Raw genomic sequence first — 26,981 nt, 5'->3', positions numbered from 1 at the left:
ACCCGGAGCACATGCCCTGCTTGCCCCACCCTAGTTGCGGCCCTGAATGCAACTTTTCTTGGCAATAATACAGAAGTGTTGGCAATGCTTTCTTCTACTGTATTCTTTTCAACTTCTAAATCTAGCCTATAGCTCTGGAAGTTCCTGGCAGTCTCCTATCCAAGTACTTACCCAGGTCCAATCATATTTAGCTTTTCGGACATCGGCCAAGGTCAGCAAGGTAATGCCAGCTAGCTGGTCTGATAAATTGGTTTCAGGTATTAAAAACAAAAAAGGGATGGAGGCTGCTGTAGGCACCTGAGTTCCACAACAGCTGCAACAGAGGAGCAGGTTGAGGAAAACAAGAATAGACCAATCAGATAAGCAAATTATGAGAAGATCCAATCTGATCATATGCCTGCTTCCAAAAGGGCATGCTATCACCCAAAGCAGGCAGCCTGTACTCAAAAGAATGGTCCCATTACAAACCAAACCATTGTGCTCAAGCATGCTTGGGAATATATAGTGAGACGGGGGCACACCATTAGCTATGGGCTGCCAAAGGGGAAGGGGAAGGGATACAAGGAAGGTATAGAGAAGGGCATTATAAACTAGTCACCTACGTGGGACAAGTATTTTTATCTCGGGGGAGCACAATTCAGCAAGCAAAAGGACAAGGTTAAACCCCATTTTGCTGGTTTTATGTTGGCTAAACATGCATAACATTTGCCAAATTTACCTCAAGCTTCAGAGCACAGAGGCTGGCAACTGGAATTAAAAATTTAGAACGTACAAGCACGTGATTGCCATACCACTGAGCCCATCTCTAATGTTCCCTCAACCTGCAGAGGAAGAAGAAGAGGATTGGGGCTAAAACAACAAAAATAAATGTAGGTACAAACGTAATAGGCAAGACTGCCAGATGTATTACTATTTGGAAGTAGAGGAGTGATCTATTTACAGATTAACATGGCTAACCCGCACAATCATGATTTAAATGACTCTGTTAGTTTCAGCAACTTTCTTGTTCCTTCATATTTGCGCTCCTTCTGTATGTAGACTTACTTTATTCATTATTTATTCATTCATTCATTCATGCAACGAATTTATATGGCCGCCCAATTCATACACGGTGACGCTGGGCGGCTTACAGAAAATCCACAATACAAAAACCCGTCAACCCCCACCCCACACGGTGGCTACAAACATAATCAAATCAGCCACTTGATCGGCTCCATATCAACCTGGGGTCCTAAGGCCCCCAAGAGAACCATGTCTTCAGGGCCTTCTGAAAAAGTATCAAGGTGGGAGCCAATCTCATCTCCCTCCATAGAGAGGGAGCCACCACGGTGAAGGTCCTTTTTTCTGGTCCCATTAGATCAGGGTTCCTCAACCAGGGTTGCATGGAACCCTAGGGGTTCCCTGGGAGATCACAATTTATTTAAAAAATTATTTCAAATTCGGGAAACTTCACGTTAAAGAGGTAAGTTTCATTCTTTATTTTTCATTTAAGAACATTGTTAATGCATATATACAGGCCTACCCATGAGAAGAATATAATAACTTTGTAAGTTGTGGCCTATATTTGAACCTGAATGTGAAAGGGTTCCCTGAGGCCTGAAAAATATTTCAGGGGTTCCTCCAGGGTCAAAAGGTTGAGAAAGGCTGCATTAGATGTACTTCCCTCATAAATGGGACCCGCAGCATACCTTGCTTCCCCACTCTGGTGGGCCAGGTAGATGTAACTGGGGAAAGGCGGTCCTTCAAATAACCAAATAAAACCCAACTCCTGGTGGCAATATGGACATGTCCATGTAGCTTTCTTTGGCAACAATATGGACATGGTTTGTCCTTCTTTTTCCCCCAACTCCCCAATCTAGTTTACAGTCTGCTATTTACTCTTAATCTCTCGTTCAAGTAGTAACCAGGTCTAACTTCAGTTTTTTTAGGATCAACCATGGGCAGCTAGAGGCTGCCATCTGCTGCAATTGCCTCTGACAGATGCTCAAAAATTGGCTGTTTAATCTTCTATTAAGTAATCATTAAAGATTTTTAAATGGATGTATAGCCTGTGATTAGGAATTTTCTAGCCATAAAAGCACATATAAACACCAAGAACACCATTCAAAATTGTATGAGTACAGAAAACAAAACTATATCACCAAATCAGGCATTTGTGTTGGGAGGCAGAGAAGACGACAAGAAGAAGAAATTGTTTTATAAATAACCTCATTGCTAACCAAATCGGTTTAAACCACGTGGCTTCTAAAAGGTTTGCAGCCAATAGTGCACAGGAAATGTGCATGAGAAATAGCTGGGTGAAATGTGGCAATTATCCAAATTTAAACAATTCTAATAATATTTATTTCCTTCCTCAGTGTACCTAGAATCTACAAACTAGGGAGAATTTGCTTTAATACAGAGATGGGTAGCATGGTTTCTGCAAGTTCAGGACATCCACAACAACCTTAAATGATGTCTACACAGTCTAAAATTGTGTATTTTTAAATCACTATTTTTAAAGAACATAGCCAATATTTTGTGAAGTTTGGGCAATTTGGAGGACACCAAAATCAAATGAGAAAGTGTATCCTTGTGAGATATTCTCAAGTTTTGGGGGTGAAATCATCAGGACTGCACAGAATTCAAGAAGTTTTTAAAAAGGGAGACATTTGCAGCATCCTGCAAATCACATAACAGAACTGAACACAAAAAACTAGCCAAGCCCTGCTATAAGTAGCTAGTCTCTGGCAGTAGCTCAACCATACAATGAAGTATTCATTCCTTTATTAAGCCATACTGGTTTAATATATAATTTATATAATTATAAAATTATAATTATATAATTTATATACTGTATATATAAATATATAAAACAAATATATTTATATAAATGTATCAAACAAATATAACATAAATATATTTATATAAAATATAAAAAATATAAAATTAATATAATTTAATAAAACGGGAGGAGGAAGGAGTATTAACTATGTTCACTGCCTGGAGTTACTTATAAAAATAATAAAGGCAGGATAAAAAATACATACATACATACATACATACATACTACCCACAGCATAGAATCCATTGCCTCAGTCTTGTTCCAAATACCCTCAACCCCTCCTTTCAACCCATATTGTTCTTTACCTGAACCTGGCTCCAACTGTACCCAGGGAGCACTCGACAAAAACAGTAGGAGCCACTTGGCTGAAACAGGAGTCTCCTCTCAGGGGACAGAGGCCACCCACCCGACAGACAACATGCTGCCTTCTCTTCTGTGGCTCAGCGCTTTTAATCATGGAACAGCCACCAGCCAAGGGGCAAGGCGTTGTTATGTATGGCATGCATGGAAAGAATGTCGTTACGCTTCTTTCCTTCACCCCACAATTCCCAATTTCAAATAAGAGAACATACATCTTCTCAGGAATGAATTACACATGTATCTCTGATTCTGTTCTGACCACTCACAATTTAAGTTGTCATAACTTTCTTCTCTGTAAGGAAAATACTCTGAACTATATTAGTCCTTGTTTGTTGTAAAATTAACTTAACCTGAATGACTCAATAGCAGCTCAACTGTTGTGGGGAGGGGGGGAGAGATAAATAATTCAGTTTTTCTGCATTTTAATGCATTGATGTGTAAGTTAAGCATTAAGCAAAACTCTTCAAAATTCAGAATTAGAGCTTTAAGACATTACAAGCTCCAGCTAGTACTGTCACAGTGAAAAACCTTGATCATATAAAATCTGAAAGTTGAGAGTTCCCATAGAGAATGTTCTCTAAAATGAGATCTAGAAATACTATTTAAAGGGGTGACAACCGACTGGTATATATAAGAAGCAGTAGGGGTACAGGGGGAGAAGGAAGAATTCTAGCTATTTCCGCAATGTCATTCAGTATGTCAATTGCCACTTACTCATTTCAAAACTCCTCTTGCTTAGCATTTATGTAATTATTACTTTATTACTTTAAAAAAACCCCATATTTTTGTTCTTTCATGCTTTTTCAGATTAAATTTATTTTGAAGTATTATGGTATTTTTAAAGATTTTTTTTAGAGATCTGCCTCTTTTATTCATTGTGGCATTTTACCAAGACCCTTTTTCTATTTTTTTCCTAATTTACCATTGTTATGTAAACTATCATCAGAATTTCATTGAAGATATCCCTTCAGTGAAATGTTTATTAAAAACAGAACAAAATAAAAACAGCTAGCCCTACTAGCAGCAGCCTCTTCCTGGACAAAAACAGCTAGCTATATCCTGAAAACCTTCATCTTAAACTGTGAAGAGCATTATATTCTTAGAGATTTCTTAGGAACCTCACTTAGTCCAAAATACATCAAAGCTTCTAACAGGGCTTAATGGTACATAGAACACATCTTGAAGCTTATTTATTTAAAATATTTAACATATTTCTAGGCCATTTTAAAGGGCAAAAACTCTCAAAGGAGTTTACAAGAATAAAATCACAACTCAAAGGAATCTGGTAAACTAAAGAGGCACCTACTGCTGAATGAACTTGACCAAGCAATATGAGTTTTTATAAGAAATTGTCTTCCGAATACCCTCCTCCCAGCTTTTCTAAAGTTATGGATGACAAGTCCACTAAGCCATCAGTCTTGAAGACTCAATGTTACCTCCAGTTTGGAGGCAGTGTGCTTCTAAGTACTAGTTGCAGGGAACAACAACAGGGTAGGGTGATGTCTCCACTTCCTGCTCAAGAGCACCTCAGGGGCACCTGGCTGGTCGCGATGAGAAACAGAACTCTGGGTTAAAATGGGCTTAAATAATATCTTGATTGGGAAAGGTTTTACTGAGGGGCTCAGTTGCTGACAAATCATATGTATTCTAGCATCATGCCAAGGCTTGGAATGTTGGAAAAAATCAGATACAGTTACTTTAAAGTGAGATCCTCCAAAACTAAACCCATAATGGCATAAACAGATATAATTCACAGAGCGTGCTATTGCTATTAATATTCATTGGATATAAATATAACCCACGTTTGCTCTATGGGTTCAATATAGTATTGTCTCCTCCAATGCTATTTCCACAGCAGTCATATGAGTTAGACTGGGCTGAGAGATCATAGGCCCAGTCATCCAGTGAACTTCCATGGTTCTGTCTGAACTTAAGTCTTGTCTCATAGTCCAACTATCTAATCCCTGTATCACACTAGCATCCATTCCAAAATATTTATCACCTGAAACTTTGAACACATGCTATATGTTTGGGCAAAGTTGTGTACAAAATGCTAATTTAAGCTATGTTTTACATAAAAACAAATGCAGCTTTTGGCTTTACTTTAATTGCAGAATAAAACAGAACTCTGCTGGAATAGGATAGCAATTGAACAATCATCCCATGACATGCAGTAAATATATATTACATACCTCTTCATCCTTGTACCAAGACAAACTCTCTGCTGTTAGGATGAACCAATATTCCTTGGAGCCCCCTTTCATGATGCTAATGTTGTTGATGGTCAGCCAGCCTCGCCGGATGACCTGGAGAAAATCAAGAAGTGGGAGATGAGAAGGGAAGAAACTGAACAGATTACAGACCATCTTCAAGAACAAAAGAAGAAGGGAGTTGCTTGAAAAGATTTGATACAATGACTTAAGGTTCTAGCATAGCTGCAGCTGGACATGAAACAGAACAGGCTATGAAGCACCTCAGCTTACAGCACCATGGCCTTGGCAAGTAATGGAAGTCCACTGATGATTCCAATCTTTATAGCTGACTCTGAACTACTAGTCCATAGCAGCCTGGTTTATGACAGCAAAACTTACAATTAAAACCAATGTTAAATGAGAAAGTAAAATAGTGCCATAAGACTGGACTGGAAGCAAGCACTAGCATTTGAATTGACCAAAAACTGAATCTAGAGGAATTTTAATGCTGTTGTCAACGACAGGAAACCAGAAAGTGATAGGTTTGTGAAGCAGACTCTGATATATGCCATGACCACGGCTCTGCAACAGGCAATCCAGAAAGATAAGCTCATCCACAAGACACAGAATAACCTAGTTGGAGTATGTAAGTATCCAGTTTGCAGCCTAAAAATCACTAACAGATGCCTATATTGCAATGAATAAAAAGTGAGCAGGAGCTGGTTTCCCTGCTTACAGTCCACCGGTTCCAGAACTTTAGCAAACTCTGTTCCCATCAAAGACTTCCAGTGAATATTCAGTATTTGATTTGTGCTGATTTGGCACTAGTAGCTGGTAAGACAAATTTGACCTGGCTGAAGAAACAACTCTCTGTCCAATAAAACTATACCAACCTTACCAACAACTCTCTCAAGAACAAGTCAGCACTTTGGAGGACAATCTTACTGTCTCAGAAGCCAACCTGACATTCAATTAAAATTTGTTCAAAACCAAGAAAGCTTTCCTTCCTCCTATTGTTTTAGCACTTTCACTCTCTTGGTCTCTTTTTTAGTAATAACCCAATTTCAATTACTAATTAAAAAGAAAATTAGCATAATCTTAGAATTATATTATTATTGCTGTTGTTATTGTTGTTGTTATTCTGCCTGACTCCCAACAACTATGAGCAGAAATATGAATATAATGCTTTTTTCCCCTTCTTGGTGGAATTTCTTCTCATTTGTCTGAAAATACACTTAAGGATTACAAAATGTTTTTTTATCCTGAAAGAAACTCTGAGTTCTTGCTTTTTAAATCAGGTAGCAAATAAGTCTTCATATTAATTTGTTATATTTGTACTGTACCTCCCTCAAAATGAAATTATTTTAATTTAATACGTTTGAAGGAGTTTGGGGGTTCCTTGGAAGAAAAAGTGAACAATAATAGGTGAGTGACCTACCTCTAGTCTTCCCTATAACATCTAACTGCAACATACAAACTACATAGAAAAACATGTTCTAGGAATATGTCTTTTACTAATATTCTGTATCTGTTGGTCCTTAATTAAGATACTATGGAAACCAATCCAAGAAATCCATTATTCCAAGGAACAAGAACAGCAGCTATCCTGTAGTATGGGCTTAGGCCATGATTTGCTTCCTGAACACCATGTTTAAGCAGGAATTTGAACATAAATTTTCAAAACCTGGATACAACACATAAGCTGAAAGTAACATTCAGGTTTGTACTGAAGGCACCTACAGCCTGCTTAGAAAATCTCCTATTTCAGAAGGATTTTGTATCCATCACAAAGATATGGCAAGTAAGCCATTCTTCCACTAGAAGAATGTAATGTCCTTTTTTGAAGTATGCCATTATAAATTTAAAAAATTGCTGCATAGCAGTTCTAAAGAAAGAATGAGCCAACCAACATCCAAGATGTCTTGCTTATTCCAGGATTTTTATGCCCCAGTTTTACCATAATTTCTTAAATAAGGCTCCTATGTATATGAAGGATTAATCACTCCCCACCCCAAGGAACAACGTGTACATATTTAGCTTGTGTACATTTAAACAAAATACAATTTCTTACAAACAAATAACTGGACAAAACAGTTGGTAACTGAACTGCAAAATGGTCAAAAGAATCTAACTTTTTACACTGGCTGGCAGGGCAGCTACAACATCCGATAATCTTGAAAACATCTGATAATCCTGAAAAAAATACAATTTCAGTTGGCTTCATTTAAGCCTAAACCTTCACAAACCTTCACAAAACACAAAAACTTCCGTTTTCATGACCCTCTGTAGTAAAAAAAAAATCCCTCTCAACATTCTACCTTCTGATTGCTGTTAGAAAACTTAGAAAAGGAGCACAACAGCAGCAAAACCCAACCCACACCCCAAAAAACTCAATACCTTTCAACTAAATTAGGCAAGACAAAGCTGGGCCCAGCCTCAGATGTTCAAGAAAAGTTGACCAAATTTATGCTGACCATTCTCAGTGTTGCCAGTCATTTTAGAGTAGGAAAGGAAAAAGGAATGCCAAAGTTTAGTACAACTTAGCTTAAATACAGTTTTTTTTCTACCAAATTAGCACAACCACACAGATTAGTAATGAGCTGGAAAGGAGCAATCTATTTTGAGGCATTTGTTCAGATGTTTGAGTACAGTCATACCAAACCTAATGGCTATGGATGAATGGAGTTAGGTTACAACAACTATAAATGTTATAGGCAAGAATTCTGAGTAACCATGGGAAAGGACCAGGAGTTAGGCCTGGACTGTATTGGATCTTCATCTTTCCAGAGCTGCTCAGATTACTGCCAACATAAACTTCCAGATAACGTTACACAAGCACACAAACGCTCACACGCAAGAAGTGGTGCACTGGAGGGCATGGGCTGTTGCAAACTCGCTTTAATTCAATTGCTCAACAAAGCAATGATAAAATGCTGTGAATTCAAGACCTTGGAGAGAAAGCCACAACACTTTTTCTGTTTATTTTTTTTTTAATTTCAAAAGACTCAGAAACAGGAATCATTTACATTTTAAGTCTAACTGTAGTTTAAAGAAGGGAGGCAGGAAAACAGACTGAAGATAGCAAAGGAGAGAAATGCTTGTGTGGAAGAAGAAACAGATTCAGACAGATCCTTGGGCAGCAAATTAGTGAGAACAGCCAAAGGCCACCAGCCTCAAGAAAACCATTTCTGCTGTCAATCTGGGGGAGGAAAAGAGGACATTTGCTTTATCATGATAAAAGCTAGCCATATTTACAGATCCAGAAAACAGAAGAAGCAAGACAAATATAGAAAAAAATGGACAGAAGGATCAAGAGAAGCCTCCTGATCCTTTCTCACCATCAATACTACAACCAGACTTGGAAGAAGCTAAAGAAAGAGGTATAGAAAGATTTTTCAGAGGTTCCTACTTCTTCTGAAATTCAGGAAGCAAGCCCACCTTCAGACTTTATATAAAATCAAACACAGCCCAGCCAGTCAGATTTCCACCTTCCTCTTACTGCAGCATAATCCACATTCTCACAGCCAGCAACAGAAGAGTAGGAATTGCATTGGAATTGGAGTTATATGTTTTCTAAAGTTCTGATAGATGGCAATCTTTTTGCAAAATTAAAATTGGATGCATGTTTAAACACCATGAAAGGAGGAATGTGCACATAAGAGTAGAAATTAATCACCCTCAAAGAAAACCCACTCTCTTTCAGGCGTGAGTTATTATTTCGATTGGATTTCCTGCTTAATTGGCAGGCCCACAGCAATTTCATACACATACAATAATAGGCAATATTCTCCTCTACTGATGTGGATTCAGACACACCTCCAATTTCTTGCAGCACACTCATAAGTCCTCATACAGTATTTAAAAATTACTGTTCTGTGGTTTGCACAGATATCTGTAGAATATCATGAAAATGGAAGTGTCAGAACTTTCAGATTCTTCAAGTAGTTTATAAGCCAGTGATTAGAATACCTGACAGCCTGCCTAACTTCCAGAGAAAACTGGCCAAAGGCAAACTTGTCACATACTTTATACTAGATTACATTCTAGTCCACTGAGTCTAAATATAAAACTGGGAGGAGGGGGGGTAAAATAGCCCTTTGAAGAGATCTCCCATACCTCACATCTGAGCAGAATGAATGCATAAGCATTCAAAATGGATTAATTAGCGTGCATGCCATATGTGTGCTCCAAGACTGTATTACCTAATGAAGTAACAGTATCTCTGCCAGAGCAACTATTGCAGGACAGAACTAGGTAGATGAGCTGCTCTGCTCCTCGTCTTAAAAGGATATTCCCTCAAAGTTTCCGGCAATTCCATTTTCTTACAGAGCCATCAAATAAGCCCGTTTGATTTTCAGCTCTGAGCCCAGCATCCACAGTACTTTCTTCAGTGTCTTTTTAGTTGAAAGAACAGTAACAGATTGTCTAATCAAAGCCAAACCCACTCAGCCAAATCTCTTTGAACGAGTGCACTTAAAGGAAAAGCACAGAGAGACATTGGTCTCACCAGACAAGGGAAAGGAATGCAGAGGAATAATGGTGCGTATATACCTCTTTCTCTCAGGGATGAGAGCGGGCAACACCAGCCAATACATTAGGCAGGAAATGTGTACACCTCAGGACAGAAGCTCTTATGTGGTAAGACAGCCACAGTGCCAAATACAGCGGTGCTTAAAAGTTTGTGAACCATTTTGAACTGTCAATATTTCTGCATAAATACAACCTAAAACGTGTTCTTCACACAAGTCCTAAAACTAGATTAAGAGAACCCAGTTAAACAAATGAGACAAAAACATTATATTGAGACATTCAAAACAAAACAATCAAAAACATTATACTTATTTATTGAGGAAAATGATCCAAACCTACATGTTTGCGTGTGGCAAAAGTATGTGACCCTCCAGGATTATCAATTCATTTGAAGGGGGAATTAGAGTCAGGTGTTTCAATTAATGGGATGATAATCAGGTGTGAGTGTGGGAGGTCCTGCCTTACTTAAAGAACAGAATTCTGGGTATTCACTATCAAAATCTGATCTTCACAACACAGGTATGTGGAAATGTGTCATGGCTTGAACAAAGGAGACTTCTGAGGACCTCAGTAAAACAGTTGTTGATGCTCACCAGGCTGGAAAAGGTCACAAAACTATTTCCAAAGAGTTTGGACTCCGCCAGTCCACTGTCAGGCAGACTGTGTACAAATGGAGGCGATTCAACACCACTGCTACCCAGGAGTGGTCAATCAACCAAGATCACACCAAGAGCAAGGTGTGTAATACTCCAGGAGGTCTCAAAGAACCCCAGGGCAATGTCTAAGGAACTAAAGGCCTCTCTTGCATTGCAAAATGTCAGCATTCATGAGACCACCATCAGGAGAACACTGAACAACAATGGTGTCCATGGCAGGGTTGCACGGAGAAAGCCACTACGCTCCAAAAAGAACACTGCTGCCTGTCTACCGTTTGTGAAAGACCACATGGATAAGCCAGAAGGCTACTGGAAGAATGTTCTGTGGACGGATGAGACCGAAAGAGAATTTTGGGGCTTAAATGAAAAGCATTCTCTTTGGCGAAAGGCAAGCACTGCACTCCAGCGTAAGAACCTTATCCCATCTGTGAAACATGGTGGTGGCAGTATCATGGTGTGGGCCTGCTTTGCTGCTTCTGGACCAGGATGGCTTGCCATCATTGATGGAACTATAAATCCTAATTGTACCAGCAAATTCTACAGGAAAATGTCAGGGTAACTGTCCATGAACTGAAACTCAAGATAGTGGGTCATGCAGCAGGACAGCAACCCAAATACATACAAGCCATGTGACCAAAGAATAGTTAAAGCAGAAAAAAGTTACGTTTTGGAATGGCCAAGCCAAAGTCCTAACCTTAATTCTATAGAAATGTTGTGGAAGGAGCAGGCAGTTCATCCAAGGAAGCCCACTAACATCCCTGAGTTGAAGCTTTTCTGTAAGGAGGAATGGCTAAAATTCCTCCAATCTGACATGCGGGACTAGTTAAAAGTTATTGGAAACATTTAGTTGCAGTTATTGCTGCCCAAGAGGAACACACCAGTTACTGAAAGCAAAGGTTTACATATTTTTGCCACATGCAAGTATGTAGCTTTGGATCACTTTCTTCAATGAATAAACAAACACGTATAATGTTTTCGACTAATTTATTTAATTGGGTTCTCTTTATCTAGTTTTAGGACTTGTGTGAAGAACACACTCTAGGTCATATTTATGCAGAAATATTGACAATTCAAAAGGGTTCACAAACTTTTAAGCACCACTGTAGATGTAATGCTTCATGAAATATCTAAGCTAACCAATTAAAGTTGAGTAGCCAATTTTAGATCTAAAGGGGACATCATTCCTGAATAGCATTTGCTGCATGCCTGTGAGCCCATCTTCACTGTAAGCAAACCACATGCATTAATTTCACCTGAAATGTCATTACTCCAGAAGCAGGGGATACAGAAACAATACTTCTGACCAGAAGACCCACCTAGACCATAGCTTTTTCTTCAAATGGTAAGCCAAGCAAGTGTAAAGAATATTCAAGTGCCTTGTGAATAGAAGACTGAGACTATCAGATCTCTTTTTACAGAAAAGTCTCATGCAGTGCATTTCCCAAATATCAGCCAGATGATCCTACCAACAGAGTTCATCAGCTTAAGCCTTAAGGACCATACCACACAGAGTTACTTGTTATTTTCTTCATCCACTTGCACAACTCCTTAAGCCATTCCCTCTGTTTGCCTGAAGTTAAGACTTCAAAGAGCAGCTGAATCAGTCTAGGCGATGTATTACAACAAGGATTCAGAGGTATTTTCAAGAAGGAAAATGTAAGTAGCAACTAGGAATGTCAAAAGAAAATGCCCATCTGACAGAGGTTTGTAACACTGCAAGTGCCAGTCAAGATTCACTGGCACACTCGGTTTCCACTCTGAACTATGTTTCACTTTTTGCTCCCACCTTAAGTTCCAGTGAATGTCAGGGACATTCAGGAACTGAGACTTGACGCCTTCTCTGGTGAAGCACAGATGAAGTGGCCAGCATATGTGTGGATATTCCATCACACCAACAGCATACAACAGAAGGAGGTAAAGACTGAAACCAGGCAGAAAGAGGGATTTTTCCAGAAGTATACTTCCCTACTCTATTTTCAGCTGAGTTAAATGACCTCAGGCATCATATAGAAAAAGTCTATCAAAAGCCACATCCATTGCCAGATTGAGAACCCCACAAATTTAGCACTAGGAGCTAGGCTTAAGGCTACAGTTCCCATGTCTGGATCTCCTGGAACACCCTTTGGAGACACTTGCTTTTCTGTACAATTAAGTGCACATTGTTTGCAGCAGTGAGGTGGCCTATTTTGGGAGTTTTACTTTTGTTACGAAAGAAAACCTCCATCACCAAGTTTTAAGTATCAGTCACTAGCACATTATACAGGTACTTACCAATATCTCACCCTTTAGAGGTTGGCAAAATTAGTTGTGCAGGTAAAATAAGGAAAAGCAGAATGAGGGGACAAAACAGTGAAAAAAATCAAATAAATTGAGTAGAAGGGGAGAAGGGAAGCAGAAGCATAAAAATGGTAGGGGGAAAAAAGGAAAAGTAGAAAAAACAGTAAAAGAAAAAAAAGTTACATGCTATTAATTATAATTGTACAGTGTTAATGTTTCATTACAGTCTTTCCAAACAAGAATCAACATAAGTTGGTATATTGTATATAGACTAACCATCCTGCAACAAATTAAATTGCCAGTCTTGTGCCTAATTCCTGGCTATCAAAAATGGGAAGTCTCTCGAGACTGACAAATTCTCTGTGATGGTTGCACTATTTATTTTCCCCAATTATTTCCTTTATAATTAGCACTGTTTTCTGATCGTTTCTCAAGGGAACTGGAAATGCAATTTGCAGAAGCAGTTTCAGTCTAAATCATACGTTACAGTACTTTCTGTCATTTGGATGCACTTCCATGTCATTTCCTATTTTCAGATGACATGAGGAAAGAGCATTACCTCCCACATTACACAGTGCCATGCTCACAAGCCTGTCCAGCTTTCTGCAACTACGCATAACACGGCCATCAGACTGGACTGTGTGTGCAGTCACTAAGTCACAATCTGCTGAAAGGAGGAGAAATGAATCAGTACCTGATTTGGAATTGCTCTCTTCTTATTTGCTTGGGTGTTCCTTTGCTGTGCACTGAAAGAAAAGACACAAAAATACTTTTTCACTAAACATGTATATTCCATGTCATTCCCCATCCCCCAGCTTAGATGTTAGCAATGCTCTAAGCCAACAATACAATCGTCCCTGTTCAACTCAAGGGAAGTCGACAAACATGCAAATGAGAAAGCGCCAGTGCTTGAAGAAAAACGTCACCCATGTTTAAGCTGATATAAGCCACACAACAGATTCTGCCAGTACCAGAACACTACCCAGCCAGAGCGGTTCTGAAATATTCCACTTCAAGTCTAAATTAGTAAGGAAAAAACTAAGCCTCACGCCCATAACTGCCTGCTTGCTGCAAAAGCAGGTGAAAAACTGGCTTTCGGAAAGAAATGAGAGGTGCTTAGCCTACTTCCAAACTGAATCTCTTTTGGAGCACTTATTTTTCAGTGGATAAACAGAAAACCCCTCTGTTTGGATGACAAGGAGATGACGAGTACAGCAGGACTAGTACGCTGGACTGATGACTTTAGGTGTCTTTTAAAACTGATTTTTGTTTTGTATTATTTTGCATCATTATTTTCTGTATTACAAAAAGTACTGCCTTAAGCATACCAGAGATGAAAAAGCAGATGTACATTTTAAAAAGTTTTGTTGGTGGTGGTAATCCAGTTGTTTTTTAATTTGTCTGATTTCAGTCTTAATTCCAACAAGATATGCCAGCACTAACACTTTAAACCGGTTGTATTGCGAAGGGTTAGCTCTGACCATAAGAAAGAAGATTCTACGCTCGGTCACTCATGCCCTAGTCACCCCCCAGACAGACTACTGTTAACGTACCCTACGTGGGGCTGCCCTTGAAGAGCACCCGGAAGCTTCAGCTGGTGCAAAACAGCTTTATCTACCTAGCAAGGCTGACAACAATCTCGCAAGTCCGGAAGTACAATTCTCCTCCCCCTCCCCCATCTCCTTTACAGCCCAAGAAATTAGGGAGGGTCCCTTCTGAGCCCCTTGGCCTGTCCACTACTCAGCTGTGGGCTGTGCTGCCTCTTATCTGACCATCTCCTAGGCAGCGTCTCTTGGCCCTGTCTCCCAAGGTCTTTCCCACGCACCGTTACAGTTGGCCTTCCGGAAGGCCCTTAAAACATGGCTTTGTCAACTAGCCTGGGGATCGCATGATAGAGTGGAGCCTGTTAGTTAATGGCATGCACCCTCTGTATGCTTTCCTGCCATTTTGTTTTTATTTGTTTTTATTTTAATTTAAATTGGTTGTTTTAATGGTTTTTATACATTCTTGACTATTACTATGTATGCTGCCCAGTCACTATGTGAGATGGGTGGCTATACAAATGTGATTAAATAAATACATATATAAAGACCTCTGAACATGGCTCTGCTCCCAATTCTAAAAACACTGGCCTCAGTTTATAAGGGATACAGTTCATAGGAAGCCCTTGTTTTTTTGAGCTGTCCTCCAAAGTCACATTCTGGTACATTCTGCTCTGCTTAGACACAGAAACATAATGCTCATTCACATTACATTTCACCTTAAATTTAATTAATATACAATTAAATTTAATTTTGTAAAATTAAATATGGTTAGCATTTTATAATATAGAGATATTTGGAGATTTGCTATCCTCATATAAGATTCTGATCTTTGTTGTTGTTGTTACAGTATTTTTCTTTCGGTGCCTGCAACATTATGCACTGATGCATGCCACCGGAAAACCTTGCTGATCTCTCTATCGTGCCATGTACTGACATGTGAGTTGTAAATGAAAGGAAACTTTAATCAAGGGTTTCCTCAAATTGTACAATATTACAAGTTTTCTAATATGACCAATGAACTTGTGTAACACCCCCCCCCCACTCCAGAAATAAAATTGTTTCACTGGGACTGGGCAAAACATAAATATACCACCTATTTTCAATAAATACATTTTAATCTGTATATATCACCAGAAGTTCTCAAACTCTGAGATACCCATTGCACATTTGCACAGACAGAGCTGGAAGCCAAGCCCAGAGCCAGCTTTGGCACTGCTCCTGCTTCGCCTGCATGTCTGATCACCCTTAAAAAAATTGTGACCTGCCCCGTCCCTTGGGGGGAGTCCTGACACACAGCGTGAGAATTCCTGCTCTAAACTAAACTCTCCAAGAGAACATTTGCATGAATGTGTTAAACTTTCAAATATCAAATAAATCAATAAATCAAGTTTTCAAATAACATGCTGAATTATTTTGTCCACATAGGTGCAGCTAAGTTCAAGGCCCACGCATTCATAATTGGCTGCTCTGAAATAAATGTAGATCTTCAATTCTGAGCCTATTGCATTGATGTATGATTTCCAGAGAAGCTGAACTGAATGGGCTATCAAGGGAAAAAGAATACCTTCATATATAGGTATTCCTCCTTGTATGTATTCTGTCCCCTAAAGGGAAATCATACTCTTCCCAAGACATAGATATCACTGTTAATTCTTGCATATGCCAGTTGCTGTCACTTCACTGTGGTTTTGAACATACTAGTGGGTTTTATACATCATGTTAAAACATAATACCATTTGGGGGTGGTTTATGCTCAGTGACATAATTAATTGTATTCTATTTAACAAACCATGCTTGAACAAACCACAGATCAGAGTGATATACATACCCAGCCACTAAGTTTTGATATTCCACAGAACTTCAAATTAGGAAGATAATTTACAACACTAATTCTAATTTCTGATTCCCATCTTTCACAGCTAAGAACAGCAACTGTGGGGCACCATCTTCTTGGGTGGATGTAACTCACTCATTTCAGATTACTGAGTGTCCTATTAACCTGCCGTATAATACTGCAGACAGTCGAAGCATTTCCCTCTTCTATGCTGCATAGAGTTTTAAGCCCAGCATTCAATGAGTAATCATGGACACGTCTCACAGTTTTGTTTACCTTGCATAAACAAGCTCAGTTTGCATTTTAAATTTAAACCTGGCTTTTTGTTCACAGTACCAGAGGTTTCCACAAATGAGAAATAAAAGGTAAGTAAGTTATTGAGAGAGAAAGGCAAGCAGCCATTCAGAAAGTAAAGGTCCTGCTTCCTCTCTGTTAGAGTAGTTTGAAGGCAACATTTACATGCTTGGCAACAGGAAAGTTCAATAACCCAGAATTTGGGAAATGAAAGCTAGTTTTGTGTCCCTCTCAGCATTGGCAGGAGAAAAGTTCTCTCATTTGTACTGAAATATACGAATGTAAGCGAGGGAAGGAATTGCTCCAGCTGATCAGAAAAAATCCATGCTATTTTTATCTTTTCTTATCTGCAGCACAAACAAGACCTTCAAAGAAAGGATCCTTGCAATGTTAGACACATTATACTTGACAGATAATTAGGAGTGCTTGTTTTTGGAGTGAAGACTTTTAAGAAGTAATTTCTACTGTTCAATTCCAATCTTCATTCCAGTTGCAAGACACTTTCAGCAAGTGTTCCAAGGGGTTAGACGCTTTGGATTCTTGCCACAATAGGGAAAAACTCTCGCAAGCAGATACGCACCCAGCCACCATGTGCTGCTCAGTGTAACAGCTGGGAAGTTTTGGAGAGTTTCAAAGACATCCAGAAGCAAAAGTGAGACAATTCAAAGAAAAACCAAGTCAGATTAAAGAAAAGAAGGCATTCTGTATTAAGTGGGAAAGAAGAGATATGAATGCACACATGATAGAAGGAAACTCGCTCTCAGGTCATTTGACACATTAATGGCAAATATTTTATTTGCAGTAACCGTAAGCCACCTTATAAAGGTCCTTGGGGTCACATCACAGTATAAAAAGAAAACAAATCAAAAGGATTCAGGGACTTCTTTAATGGAAGTCATTGATTTAAGAAGTAGCAGCTTTTGCCTTTACCAAAAACAACTTTCAGACTCCTGTGCCAAAAGACTGCTTGGTATTTTAATACAGAGAAAAAAAGCACTATATTAACATATTTCATAAGCTTGCAAAAAAGTGAACGTAGATTTTGTTAAAGAACCTAAACTCGCCACAGGTACGTAACAGCATATGAAAGAAGTTACAGGAACACTCCAGCCTTTTGCAGCTGGCACTACAGCCGCCTATCTTGAGTTCAGAGGCTATGGGAGTACAGTATATGCACACAATACAAGCAAGGTGCTGAGGAATTATAGGCACAGTGCCTGAGTTGGAGGAAAAGGAAAAGATTGACAAAGTTACATAGAGCAGATGTTCAAGAAGTAAGAAACCGCCAGTCCTACACCAGCAGGCAAGCCTTGGGTCAGTTGTAAATAATAATAGACTGAACACAGAAGTAGAAGTGCGCACAAAGATAAAAAATAATTCCAAACTTCAATGTACAGTTCACTCAAAACAGTTCATTAGAACATTCTGAATAGATATGTTCCAACTGAACAAAGCTCAGGCTATTTCAAGAGTATCTTACCTCTTTACTTTGTGGGCCTATAATAGCTAACTGCTATTATCATGGAATGTAAGGAACAACTGAATCGAGGGGAAGATGTTTAATTATAAGAAAAGGTTAAGAAATTCCCACAGCAAACAATGGAGATAATAAATATGATTAAGGCTATGTAAACATGGTATGGCATGATTAAGCCCTGTGCCTTGTCAACGGTTTGATGCAGCTGCTTGGAGCATATGTGTACATGCGCAGAGAATATACCAGACTGCCACAAAAGTGAAATAGTATACTTTCCTTTTGCAGTCTGTCTGCACAAAGAGCCACAACATTGAACCCAGTAAAGAAGCAACAAACTTGTCAAAAGGATATTAAAAATCTAAGGAGACTATCAAGCTTTTAAAAAGTATTTTTCAAATCAAAGGGAAAAGAGAACCCAAACTATGATGGACCAAAGGTAATTTCCAGTGATGCCATCCAGGAAACACATGATAAGCAAATTAAACATCCAGGGTAACTAATATAAAGGTATTCTGCTAAAACCCCATTAACCTAGCTACAGAGCTAGTACACTTCTTGAGTAACAATGAATTAGGGAGAGTTGAAGAAATAACAGACACTTCATTCCCTTTTAATCTTTCTGAACAGATAGATGCCTACCCTCAATTATTTTTTTCCCAAAGCCTGATAATCAGAACTGATAAAGGATTATTTTTTTTAAAAAAAGCTATAATTTTTAATCAGAACCTGATAGAATTATAATCTTGTTCAAGATTATAATTTTTTCTATCAGGTTCTGATAGAAAATATAGAAAATAAATATATAACCTATATATAATAACTTAAAAAGAAAATATATCTTTTTCAAGCCATAAGGTACAGGTAGTCCTTGTTTAGCAACTGCCTTATATAGCAACTGTTTGCAGCTACGACAGTAATGAAAAAATAACTTCGCGACCAATCCTTGCATTTACAACCTTTGCAGGTTTGTAAAACAAAAGAAAGCTGAAGTAAGACCATAAGCACAGATGTGGTTTCACTTAGGAACTGCTTGGCTTAATGACCAAGTTGCCAGTCCCAACTGTGGTTGCTAAATGAGGACTACCTGTACTCTTATATTAGCTGTTGCAATCTCCCTTGCACTTTCAAGCCATCAGTATTTTAACCATAGAGAGGAAAGTGCTTCCTTTTCACACGCATTCAGATATGGCAACTATTGTTCTTGAATTCGTAATTCCAAAGCTCACAGCAGACTTCAGAAATGTAATCATAGAAGCAGTAGCAGCTGACACCATAACTACACTGTTCAACTCCCCAGCACCTTACTCCAACACCCATTTTACACTGATCACCCCTCTGAAGTTATGGTGTCTGTTGTTGTTGTTTGTTTTGCCTCTTAAAAGGATAACATAAATATTTATTTATTATAAAAATAGGAGGAAGGAGGAGTACTAGATATGTTCACTACCTTGAGTTATTTATAAAAATAATAAAGGCGGGATAAAAAAATCTAAAAAAAAAATTTATTTTTTTTAAAAAATGATTTTTTTTATATGCTGAACTGATAAACAATTCTTTTTTCACCCATCTCAACATTACTCAAGGGCTTGACTAAGGATGTTCTTAACGCTAATCAGGCACATCATCACAATCCATCCATCTCAAAATATGGAAACACATTCTAAATGACTGCATTTGCACATTGCCATGGTTTCCAAAGCTGTGTTAAAGTTGCATTTTGGCTGCTTTTGATACTCAGACCTATATTTTTTGAAATGTTGTTTGAAAATTGGGGGGAGGGAGCAGTTCCAGACAGAGGAAGCAGGGAAGAGGTTGAGTCTCATGGCCCTTTCTTGTGGACACTTCCTTCACACCTATTTAATATCTGCATGAAGCCAGTGCAGGAAGTCATCTATAGATACAGGGTCAGGATGTCCTTGAGGCACTCGTGTGGTGTTTGGAAGCTGTTATTTGAATCTGGATGGGAAGGAACAGGTTCAGGTTCAGGTTCAGGCCACCCAGTTCCGGACATTCCAGATTTGGCTCTGGATGAGACTCTGTCCCCTCACCCTGAATTGGTTCACAACTTGGGGTTCCTACTGGCCTCGCAGCTCCTACTTGCAGAGGAAGTAGCACATACGGACAGGAAGGCCTCTTGCGTGCTGCTTACAATCTTAAATAATAAAATAAAGTTAAGATCTGAATAAATTCCGTAAAATGGTGAAACTGTAATACTTTAACTCCTATTTTTACTGGACTTTTTAAAAAGTGTACATTTGGGTAAATTGCCCTCAAATGTCAGAAGAGACTAGAACCCAAACCAAAGGGTAATAAAGCTTTTTCTGATCAATTTCACTTAAACTCAGTCCTAATGTCAACACACAAAGCTTCTGTACAACACAAAATCAAGCATTCTTAGTTTCTACTCAGTCCAGCTGAAAAATAGATATTCAGACAGATGATGCTCTCTGCTCTTTAGTAAAGAACAGAGACACTATGTAGCCCACATGCTTTTCTATATCTTTATTAGATAGCAAACACTCACTTGGCAAATCCAATGAAGTCTTCATGGTTTGTATTGATATAGGACAGCTCTATGTCAATCAACAGGAGAATCTGAAAAAAAGAGTGGCAAGAATTTCTCAGTGTTATGGCAACATAGTTTTAAAAACTACCCCATCTAGTCTATCATTCTGTATTCAGGGAAGATCATCTATGTAGATTTATTTATTTACATACATACATAAATTTAAAGAACACCCAACTCCAGTCGATATTGGGCACTTAACAGAATAAAAGCCAGAACAATAAAATAAACAGACTACATGCATACAGAAAAACACACTGAGCAGACCTTACAGGAATAAAAATCTTACAGGATTCACCCATCACCCTGCCCCAAGGTCTGGAAGAATAGCCAGTTTTTCAGTACCTGTCACAATGTTAACATGGTGGAGGACATATGGCTGATAGATTATTATTCCAGAGGGCAGACACTGTAACACAGAAGGCATGCCTCCAAGGCCCGAATACATAACATCGCTTAATTGAAGGCACATGAAGTGCACCCACATTGTTTCTGCCCATCCTGTAAGATCTGGCAATCAGAGATAGATGGTCCCTCAAACAACCAGGCCATATGCCATGGAGGGCTTTATTAGTAGTAACCAGCACCTTGAATTGCACCTAAAAGCCAGCTGGCACTAATGCAGCTTGTGGAGCAATGAAATCACATGGGCACGCCTATTACTGCCCATGCTCCTACATTCTGGACCAGCTGTAGCTTCTAAGTGGCTTTCAGGGGCAGCCTCATGGAGAGCACATTGTAATAGTCCATTCATGAGGTGACTAAGGCATGAGTGATTGCCTGGAAGCTGTGGGGATCTGGATGAAGAAGAACAGGATACAGCTCAACCCTGACAAGCCAGAGTGGTTGTGGGTTTTAGGGCCTCCTGGACCCAGCGTTTCTCCACTTTTGGTTCTGAATGCAGTTATACTACCCCACACAGAATTGGTGCACAATCTGGGGGTCCTCCTAGACTCAAGACTCCTCTTCGAAGAGCAGCTGGCAGCCATGGCCAGCAGAGCTTTTGCTCAGACTACATATTCTACTGCTCATGCATTGTCTATAACTTGCAATTGCAGCCCCTCTTCCCTGGCCCCTCTCTAGCAATGCAGAAGGAGCAGCATTGGTTCTTGCCAATAGGGCAAGCAGTCATACATCCTGCAAACATTGTATCTGCTTGCTGAAAAAAGTTGCTTTACTTTAAAAAGATGCTGGTCTGAGCCTGCATTTTTCTATACCACTGCAGCTCATAAAAGGACCACAGGAGAAAATGCAGAGAGCTAGTCTAGTCCAACCAATCATTTTTTTAAAGTTGTGGCTTCAAAACCTGAGAGTTCAGTACTATTTGCACTGCCCTCAAACAGAAGTATTATAAATCCTACTATATTACCCTAGTCCAGTGTTTCTCAGTTCCTCAGCATGGTGGGGAGTTGAAGTCCACGCATCAAAGTTGCTGAGATTGAGAAACACTGGACTAGCCTCCCAGCACTTTCAGATCAGTACAAATACTAAAGAAGTCAAGCCAAGGAAGAGTTCATTTTGTTGTAATTAAGAACCACTTTTTCAATTCTGATCCTTCTACTCTCGGTCAGTCCAAAAGGTTCTCTGGCAGGCAAGGAAGCAGATTGCTCACCTGGTCCTTAGTTTTTCCTTCACGTTCTCTGATGTATGTAGTAACAATTCTCTCTGTCTCTTCTCGCAGCCTGGGATAGGAACCAAGCTAAGGACAGTTGGATAAGATAATCAGATCTCTGCAGCCTTAAGCACTATTCACACAGATGCACATGGAAAAAGGAAGGGCTGGGCTGCCTCCCTGTTTTATCACTGGGGAGGGATTGATTTACCAATTAAGAGAAATTTATTTTTACCAATTTAGGACAGATCCATTTTAATTGTATTAATCTATTTTGGCACAATGCATCCCTTATACTCCTCCAATGATCTTCTGGAAATAGCCCAAGATCCTTCTGGGGTTTAGTAGAAGAAAGGAGCACACAGAAGACTGGCTTCTTAGTATCACAGGGAAAATAAGAGTTCCTTGTTCTCTTTTTCATTACAAAGAATTGTTCATAATATATTGCCTGCATGCTTATAAATACATTACAGAGTATCTTTCATGATATGCATGTTTAATATAGAGGGAGTACCTCGAAGAAAGTCATGTGAAGTGCTCCCTTCCACCCCCATCATGGCTTGTTCTCCTTGTTGCCCTCTGGGAAAAGGTTCCGCTGCATCCGATGTAGAACAGCCAGATTAGGCAACAGTTTTGTCCCCTGGGCTATTAGACTCCTGAACTCTTAATAATCCCTTCTCACTCCATGGGAACACACGCTGGGTGTAGGACTGATATTTATTAGGGATAAAGATTAGAGGAATGGAATGGGTAAAGAATGTATATTACATATTGTAATAATTACAGTATTCTTATTTTATTGCTTGAGCCAATTGCAACAAAATTTCATTTTAATGTACACTTTGTTGTATAGTGAAATGACAATAAAAGTTTATCTTATCTTATCCTTTAGTTCCTTTTCAAATCAAATAAAACTACAGTTGCTAAGATCCAAGATATGGCATTACTGCAGGACCCTATTGTGTAGCCAATCTAAGTGCAAGAACCCACAGGAAAGGCAATCTTACATCCCAAGCGTCAAATGGGTAGCTGAGTCATGTGGGTCAAGTTTCCTGAAGAGGGTTAAGCCATTAATCAGGCAGAAGAATGGAACCTGCTGTAGTGTCCATTGCTTCTCAATTGAATGCATTCAGGCTTTATTTTAGCGAGATACTGCAAGAAGCCATTTTCCAGGTGTTACCAAGAGTTAGGGAGATAGGGAAGTGGAAAAAAAGAGTATAGACCCATTACCTTCTCTGAACACTTTTTAATGACCATGGCCAGCTCTGAGACCACCAGATCAACACACTTCAAACTGGGCTCTTTGAGCTTTATAATCTGTTTTTTCACTATTGCTTCAAAAGCCATATCAGGTGTGAAGAGCCCCGTCCTGCACCATGCAGAAAGCATGAACACAAAGCAGAGATTCCGAAGAATAGGGGAAAAATGACAGAGAGGGAAAAAGAGATTGAAAAGGTTAGTATTGTGCAAAATGAAAAAGCAGCAGCACCTCCTCAAGAAGATCCTTCTTGGACTGTCAAAATGAGAAATTCCCTCCTAGGATCTCTCGAGAGTTATGCTCCTCAGCAGACTCAAGACAGGATTCAAATCCTGCAGCAGATGGATAATCTAACTGGCTCATCCATGTATAGTATTCCATGTATCGGTAGGAGGCCTTGGCTAAAAGCATGTAAGTCCACCTCTTACTTGCTACCCTCAAAAGCCATGAAAGTTGTCTTATTATAGCAGCAAGGAAGGAGTTATGGTTGCTTCTCCTTGTGCCTATAGCTAGCCTGTTGGTTTAGAGCATAAACAGCCAACTTATGGCACATGGGCTACAAACTCTTGGAAAAGAGCATAAAGTCCTCAAGGTTTCTGACTATGTCTGAAGCAGATTTTTAAGTCCTACCTCACTGAAGGGCTGAGCTAGCACCAGCTTTCAGTCTCAAAAGACTAGACTCAAACTTCCTTCAGGCACAGGACTGTGTACAGAGTAATAACACCTTATACGCAAGGTTAGACTTGTGGCTGGCTGCCACTGTCTGAAAGCCTTTTTACCTAACAGGCATCTAGGGCATCTAGGGTGGGGGAAAAAGAAGGGCATTGGTGATGGTTGCCACTTCTAATTAATAGAAATATTGACTTTCCACTTCTGCAACAGATAATTAGCACCATAACTGGAGCTTGAAATTGAGATATGGTTTGTCTGGACTGACATGAGAACCATGAGAACTATTCACATGACTTACTGCTCTTCCGTATCGACATATATTCCTCCAGCATGTCAGTGAAAATATTTCTGTGTAACAAGTTAGTTTTCTATGTGCAGAAGAAATGTTTTGAATTAAGAAGGATTCCAGTACAACGTATAGGCCCTTACATACATGATGGGTGTATCAGTAAGGAAGAGACCTCTTTCAGAAATCAGCACTTCAACTGCATTTCAGTGCCCACGGTTTGCCCACAACAAAGTCCAACAATGCTTTCTTGGCCATTTAGCCTGAAAGAAATGCCACTACCAAAAGATGGAATTAGTAGTCAAATCCTTGTTTGCAATAGCTATTATATGTAGTCCTATTTATCATTCTTACAATCTCTTCCCCTGTCGCCTCGCCAGTATCTCTTTTCAGATGCAATAATAAGCAAGTTACTTCCGCACTCAGATTAAAATGTCCTGTACTATACTTCTGGGGAAGGACTTCTGTAATGAGTCCTTTGTTATCTCAGTACATGCCAACTGGTCAACTACTACTGTAAAAGATAACAGGAGATCCTGCTGCATTTGAGTAAGTGGACTTGAAGGACCTTGGAGAGCAAGTGCTGGCTTCTTCACATTGTATCAACAAAAGCTCAATTCCTCTGTCAGAAACAGATTCAATCTATCACATATAGCACTGCAAGAGGCAAGCAATGTAAACCGCTCTTCACAGAGTGTTCTTCACTACTTTGCTAATTATAAAAAATATCACCAAGAAGGTGAACAGACAATGTGATCCTGAAATCTTGGTTTGGACACCCTGCTTTTGATTCCAAAAATTTTAATCAGAGAGAAGTCAGTTTCTTGACGAATCAGGTTTTAAATAAATGGAGAAGCCAATTATACTGGAACAATGGAATGCCTATTTGAGGGAGGCTTTTAGAATGGAGATTATTTCAGTCAATGTAGTTGAAGTCACCTTGCCAAAACAACTTTAGCGTTATTGGCCACGTTGCTATGAAAAAACTTTAGGGAGAGCGGTTTAAATAGCAGATCAAGAAGCCATGCACTTAACAGAAGGCCAGGATCCAAGAAGAAATCTGTTTGCTAGTTTGAACAACCTCCAGACAGTTCACAAAGGCTTCTGTTTGAGAGCAGAGAATGAAAACAGGAGAGGCCTAGTGCACAAACCACTTCTGCTAACTGAAATGTGATACCAAGATCGTTGTCTAGACCACATAATGCCATATTTAAGCATTTTGTAGAAATATAGGAAACAAGACAATCTCAACATTAGCCAATCAGGATTTTAGAAGACATTTGCAGCAATTCCTGGAGGTTGTGTTAGGCAAGTTGGGAAAAATAGAATAGTACAGTTTTCGGTTTTCCCAACCCAGTCAAGTAAGAGCTACAATGCCTCTAACTAGTTCAATACCTTACTGGTACACTGTCTAACTGTATTGATTAACTCCTGAATAACCAAGTCGACACACTTCAAACAAGGCTCTTTCAGCTTCACCACCTGCTTTTTCACAATGGCTTCAAATGCTAAGTCGGGTGTGAACAGCCCCGTCCTATATTAGCACAGGGAGGAGGATAGGAGAGCACAGAAACAGCAGAGAAGAAAAAACAAAAGGGGAGAGGGGGGAGAACAGGTTTAAAGATGGGCAACAATCTAGTACACAATTCCCTCCCATAACAGATAGTTCTTCCACTGCAACAAGCCCCTTCCTTTTGCTAGTGATGTTAGTTAAATAATAGAGTCTTAGGGATGGAACAAGGACTTCAGAAAATGAAGACTATTATGGAGAGAGATAAAAAGAAGAATACTCATCTTTGTTAAAGACATTTTGCAAACTGAATTGTGTGGTATGCTCGTTCATAATGCTTTTCTAATATCTTTGTATATAGCAAAAGAAACACCAACATTATGGATTTTAGGAGAAAAAAATTCCTGCACTAACTAGTTATCTGAGGATTAGAATGGGGAAGTATGAAAAGCAGCTAGCCACAAAATAGATCACAACAGATACTTTGCTGGGTCAGGAAAAAAATGATTGTTCTGGAGGCAAAGAATTTTGCTTGCTGCTGCCCCCAAAGTAGCTAGGAATAACAGGAAATAGTAACTTCTCTTTCTTGCAAAATGACAGGAGAGTCTCCTAGCCTATACATCCCAACTTTGGCTTATTGTTTTTAAAAAATCATTCCAGAGTAGCAGTTCACAAATACAAACCAATGTTATCTCAAAATCAAAATGAGTCTCTCTCAACTACATCTTCATTTGCAGCGTAAACAAAATAAAGAATTGCTAGAGGGGAGGGAACCATCATAAGTGCTGGGCCATTCCCCTTGCCCTCCTGGGTAGCAGAAATCAAAAATTTCTCAGTAGATTTACAACCTACCCTAAGCTTTTTTCACCCTCCCCTCTGGCTGAAATTCATTCAATAACAGGAAGGCGTCTGTCATTTAGGTTTGTGAATCTCCAGTCACGCTGGTAAGATAATCATTATGTTTCCCTGCAACATCTCATCAACATTTTTCTTTTTAATTTCAAAAGAATAGGAAGCATTCTCAGTAGCAAGGGCTTCCCAAACTGTCAACTGCCTTGGATGCCGCTGATAACTATCATGATATATATT

At 39.2% G+C, this 26,981-nt stretch overlaps 1 protein-coding gene across 4 annotated transcripts in view; it reads right to left on the bottom strand.

Moving 5' to 3' along the window:
• DNM2 (dynamin 2) overlaps positions 1–26,981 on the bottom strand; it is an 82,645-nt gene that overhangs the window by 16,529 nt on the left and 39,135 nt on the right. For 2 of the 4 annotated variants that reach the window (XM_063294515.1, XM_063294514.1), the window contains exons 10-14: positions 23,397–23,535; positions 22,167–22,253; positions 20,513–20,583; positions 13,534–13,585; positions 5,377–5,490 (exon numbers count right to left, since the gene is read on the bottom strand). In XM_063294515.1, the coding sequence (XP_063150585.1) occupies positions 5,377–5,490; positions 13,534–13,585; positions 20,513–20,583; positions 22,167–22,253; positions 23,397–23,535 (463 nt within the window). Of the gene's footprint in view, positions 1–5,376; positions 5,491–13,533; positions 13,586–20,512; positions 20,584–22,166; positions 22,254–23,396; positions 23,536–25,777; positions 25,917–26,981 lie in introns of all 4 variants that reach the window. The other 2 variants (XM_063294516.1, XM_063294513.1) reach the window with 1 other exon arrangement.

This window comes from Candoia aspera, chromosome 2 (assembly GCF_035149785.1).
Source record: "Candoia aspera isolate rCanAsp1 chromosome 2, rCanAsp1.hap2, whole genome shotgun sequence".
Classification (NCBI taxonomy): domain Eukaryota; kingdom Metazoa; phylum Chordata; class Lepidosauria; order Squamata; family Boidae; genus Candoia; species Candoia aspera.
Note: the sequence above shows the minus strand (reverse complement) of the source record. Positions and strands in the feature narration are given on the sequence as shown.